Source organism: Nannobrachium achirus, assembly GCF_963921795.1.
Source record: "Nannobrachium achirus genome assembly, chromosome: 20".
In the NCBI taxonomy this organism is placed as follows: Eukaryota; Metazoa; Chordata; class Actinopteri; order Myctophiformes; family Myctophidae; genus Nannobrachium; species Nannobrachium achirus.
In genome coordinates, this window is record NC_137827.1 from 18,150,575 (window position 1) to 18,156,205 (window position 5,631).

At 42.9% G+C, this 5,631-nt stretch overlaps 1 protein-coding gene across 1 annotated transcript; it reads right to left on the reverse strand.

Moving 5' to 3' along the window:
- Positions 1-483: 483 nt before the first annotated feature.
- On the reverse strand, positions 484-1,836 carry LOC308305974 (E3 ubiquitin-protein ligase TRIM39-like; the record flags this gene model as incomplete). Its single annotated transcript, XM_080750873.1, has 1 exon — positions 484-1,836. The coding sequence occupies one exon, from the start codon at positions 1,834-1,836 to the stop codon at positions 484-486; it is 1,353 nt and encodes a 450-aa protein (XP_080606999.1).
- Positions 1,837-5,631: the final 3,795 nt, after the last annotated feature.

Below are 5,631 nucleotides of genomic sequence, written 5' to 3' on the forward strand. Positions count from 1 at the left end.
GAACGGTTGTTCAAGTGCAGATAAACTTGGCTTGTTAGTAAACGTGCCACAATTAACAATAATAATGCATTGCTCCTGTGCAGCTGACCTGCTGAACCTGGGAATATACCATTTTGTCAAGATGGGTAGAATACAAGTGTGGAGAATATAATTATAATACAGTGTGACAATTTTGTAAAATTTTGCATTTGTAGTTATTTTACTGTAATTTAACAACATAATAACCAGCACAGATAGACAAGAGACATTCATGGATTTATATTTAAAAGTAACATTTATTTTCCCCCCAGGACTCAGGGTATGGCAGCTGCATACCCCTGCCATACCCAATTGACGCTCCTGCGTTGTGAGCATGTAGATCTGCCATTTTCACAATAGAAATTATTTTCGACTTTCGACTTTCTCTGGTGGGAGTCGGCTTGTGTAATGAAGTCGACGGAGTCGACTTGTCGACTTTTTCGTTAATGCCCTACGTCATGTCTTTCATCTTTTTGAAGATGCAGGGAACATGTTCCCACCGTCCTCCCCAAGCTCCATGTTGACAGGAGAGATGATCAGAGGAGCAGAGTTTCTGCCACTAGCATTAAGACATGGACTGAAGTATGGGTAGAGTTTCTCAGTGAAGGAGCAGCCAGTGAAAGAGTAGAGATGAACTCTGGCCTCCACGTCATAAAAGGAGACCAGACCCTCCTCATAATCCACAAACACTCCCACTTTCTGGAGCTCCTCTCTCCTCACAGGGAGGAGGACAGCAGGGTGATCATAAGCACAGTACTTATTTTCATTCAACCCTATAGTCCAGAAACCATCTTTGGGACTCAGTTCGTATTCACCTTTCCTGTCGATGGACTCTCTGGCCACTCCTAGATCCCAGCCAGTCTTCCCTCTAACCTGAACCTCATAGTAAAACCTTCCTGAGGAGAAGCTCTGTTTTCCTAAGACACAGTTATATAGAGAGAATCTCTCTCTGTTGTCTGGGAGATTCCTTCTTATGCCTCCTTGACTCACTTGTCTCCCATCCTCAGACAGGATGAGGTGGGGATGTGCTGTATCAGGATCCAGAGTCACATCAATCTCATATTTCTGGAACCTCCTCAGCTCAACATCAAACAGCTTCTTCTCCATCTCTTGACTGAGTGTCTTCTCCAGCTGACCTACAGCTGTCCTCACTGTCCACACGTGTAAAGAGTGATGGACACTGACCTTTGTCCAGTCCTTGGTGGGTCTCCACCCAGTGTTGATGGATGGGAAGTTCTGGAGGAGGTGGAGGTGGTCTTCAGTGTGTGAGAGCTGCTTCAGCTCAGAGCATCTCTTCTCTAACAGAGTGATTTCCTGTTGAAGCTCTTTAATGAAGCCTTCAGCCTGTTTCTCCGTTGTTTCATGCTTCTCTTCAATCACACCAATGAGCTCAGCCTGGCTCCTCTCAATGCAGCTGATCAGAGCGGTGAAGACCTGCACGCTGCCTGCTATCACTGTGTCTGCATCTTTCCTGCTGAGCTCTACTGAGTGTCTGACCTCCTGGATCTTCACTCGTCTCTCCTGGATCATCTGTTGAACCTCAGCCTCGGTCTTTGCTTCATATTCTTCTTTCATCTTGTGGATCCTGAACTGATCGGCCATCCCAGAGAGAACTTTATTAACAGAGAACTCTTGTCTCGTACTGAATGTTCTGTTACACAGTGGGCACTGACACACATCACTGCTGTCCCAGTGCTGTGTGATGCAGGCGTTGCAGAAGTTGTGTCCGCACGGAGTGGTGATTGGATCAGTGAACGCCTCCGTACAGATAGAACACAGGAAGTGATCCTCAGACAGCAGACTGAAGGCAGAGGACATTTCTACACCACTGTGATATTGCAGCTTAGCTCTGGTTACCCGGGATAGTTCAATAACAACTCAACCAGTTAATGAGATCCAGGAATGTATAAGATATCTGACTGAAGGCTTTGTCCTTGGGCTGTGGTGGATACGTATTATCTCTGGGTCTCTCTGTGGTGGATACGTATTATCTCTGGGTCTCTCTCTGTGGTGGATACGTATTATCTCTGGGTCTCTCTCTGTGGTGGATACGTATTATCTCTGGGTCTCTCTGTGGTGGATACGTATTATCTCTGGGTCTCTCTCACACATTGTGTAATCTACTTTTAAGCTGTGCTTCGTTGAAAGCGACGTCATCAAACATGACCTCAGTCCTTCCCTAATATGGACTTTTATGATGTTTTGACAGACTTCTGTGAAGATGTTTACAAAAAAATCAAACCTCGGTTCGAAGTGAAGCAGTGAACTTTTATTCTATGTGTTCTAGAGCTATGAACTCTGTGATCTGTACATTCTTCCAATTCTGAATGAATGAATGATTTTATCTGGAGGGCCGAATTGTCATGTGAAGCGTGACCAATTCTCAAAGTATGGTCTCATTGGATATTTTTAATCATCCAATCATCAGACCGGGACGGACATTACACACATATTCTGGACGTATGGGACAGATAAAACCTGTTCATTCTGGACTGAAATGACCATATATGGACATGAACGGGACACACAAAGCCACTCCTTGGAAGCGGCTTTCACCGCTTCAAAAAAGTTAAGTACAGTACAGTAGCAACTGCTGAAAAAAATATGCTGTTGGCGTATGCACTATGCCAAACTTTTATGCACATGTACATTTGAGGATGCTCTTTTCTTTTCTCCTTGCTCTTTTGCCTTTTGCACTCTTTCTTTTTTCATCTTTCTACGTCTTATTATTGATTACACTAACTTAATTAGTGTGGGCAACACATTATAGTAATGGGGAAACTTTATTTATTACTAGGGTAACTTTTCCGCTGCCATTGGAAATTGACAGACAGACAGACTTCTGTCCGGAATAGGGAATCAATAGGGAATCAAGGGAAGTGGGAATCAATAGGGAATCAATGGGAGTGGGAATCAATAGGGAGTCAATTGTTTGAGCTTCACATATTGTTGTTATTTTAGGACATACATGGGCAACTGGCGGCCCCACCTTCACTTAATGCGGCCCGCAGGTTAATACCGGAATACTGATATATTATTGATTTCAGCTGTTACAATTCCAAACATGACCTGCTATATTAGTAGCTTAATGACTAGTGTAGTAGTATTAAAATGTATTTTTTTTAATGTCCAATGTATTCGTATTTAGGTTCATGAAGTTAACATGAGTATACAACTAAATACGTTTGAAAATGTTAGATTTCAGGATCCCAATTAAAAAATAACAAAACATTATTCAGGATTCCAATTCAAAAGAGCCAAAAATAGCCGATCTACAGGCTCAAAACGCATCACGCTGCAATGCGTTTTGAGCTTGTAGATCTGCTATTTTTGCATGACAAAGTAGGACGTGTAGCAATATGCAATGTGGCCCTCTGGAGTGAAGCTGGAAATATAGTGGCCCTCGCCATCATCACAGTTGCCTACCCCTGTTCTAGGACTATGCTCAGGACTAGCAGAGGATGAGGGACATGGGTCTAATGTATTATTATTGTTCTTCTAGGACAGGGCTACTCAACTTGAGATGGCTCAGGGGCCACTCAGCAAAATACCAAAAGTCCAAAGGGCCGCAAGCTAAAAATGACGGTCCTATTTTGGACGTTTACATTGATTTTGTAACACACTTCATGACAAGTCTAATAATTAAGGAAACGCACAGAAAACAGACACATTTCCATTTATATAAGCCAGGCCAAACCTCATTGAACCAAAAGATTGTCATGGATGGAATGATGAAATTGATGACATTTGAAATTTTTATCAAATTAGGCTTTATTCACAAAATGTTAAGTGAAATTGAACAGATCTGGTTCAATCTTTTTGTAACCCCCCCTGTGTCTGGGTATGCAAGGCTAGTGAACTTTGGCAATGTAAAGGTATTTTTTCTCATGAGTCATGCCACTAACACTCCTTTTCATTAATAGGACAATTTTAAATAAATAAACGTTTATACTTATTATTCAATCACTCAAACCGCAGCATACCTATTCTTGGGGGACATTTACCAAAAATAGCCGATCTACAAGCTCACCACAAGATGCATTGTGAGCTTGTAGATCGGCTATTTTTGGTGAAGAGTTATTGTATGGAAAAATAACTCAAGTACAGTTCAACTCAGCCTCAGATGCACTGTACTTGTAAAACAGTTTGATGCTTTGAGCTTTGTAAAACACAGCAGCTCGCTGGAGGAGATTTGTGGTAATAAGCATAGTTCCTTGGCTGCTGCGCGATCTGTTCATGCTTGCACTGTCTGTCCTGACTGGCGGAGTCGCGGAGGCAGAGACAAGCAGCGGAGGCAGAGACAAGCACAGACAAGGGTTACGTCTTCATTAGCCTGAAACATGACGATCGCGACCGTTCATATATCGCACGACCGTCATGCGTCTCCACTCCAGTGAGCCCGACTGTGGTTGTCTGCTGCAAAATCTCCGCAGATTTGTCTGTCTCGTTGTACTATATAGCTCTAGTGTAGCCGCCTGCATCTCCGCACTGCTGACTGCTGTGCTCTATGCATTGACTACATTCGCTTCCTGACTCTTATCCCTACCTACGGAGTGCACGGAGGCTCAAACATCACCGCGTTTTGCGTTACGCGTTAACTTTGACAGGCTTAGAAAAATCTTATTTTTATTGGCATGATCATGACGGGCCGCACAGACATGCGGAAAGGGCCGCATGCGGCCCGCGGGCCGCGGGTTGAGTAGCACTGTTCTAGGACTATGCTCAGGACTACCATGGGTCTAATGTATTATTGTGGGCTCGCCTATAAAGGCGAGCACACTTTAGATGTTGTCATTATTTATCTATCAGTCATATCATGCATACTGTAGACGGGAACTTCGGTTCCTTTCTACTCCTACATACTTAGTGAGAAAATGAAAATAAAAACATCAATGTGTTCAGCTTACAGTGGCGAAGTGTGCTATTATTTTATACAGCAATCGGCCAAATGGTGGCGCTGTAGGAAGCCTTCGAAAGTGCGAACTTTGAACAGGGATAGCTCATGCTGTGTTTTAGGTACAGCCATGAAACCTGTATACATGTATGCGTCTCCTCATGCCGAACAACTTTTACCCTCTAACTTTTGACCTCTGACCTTTAGGTCTCCCATAATTCGGAATAATATGAAAAACAGTAAAAATCTATCTCCTCCTGGGTTTTTTTCGTTACGCGCACAAAACTTTTTTCACATGAACTTTGGACCAATACGGTCAGATTTATCTCGGCGGATTTCTTTTAAAGTGAAATATAATTTTTTAATAATTCAATCAATATTGCGGTTTTATGGAAATTATTCTTCGGCCTCTAAATCATACATGCAAAGTTACACGTTCATGGCATTTGGCAAAGATGTGGAGGGTTAGTCAAAGTATCACCGAAACCAATTTTATTCCAATCGGCCAAAGGGGGGCGCTATACGAAGCGTTTGAAAATTCAAACTTCAAACGGGCATAAGTCATGACTCGTTTTGTTTGAAGACATGCAACTTGTTACACGCGTGCTTTGACTCAAGCGGAAGACATCTGTGTCGTTGTTAAGTAAGCTCCGCCCTTAACTTTTCCGCCATTTTGAGCAGTTTGTAAAACTGCTCAAAATGGAATTTTCGCTCCACGT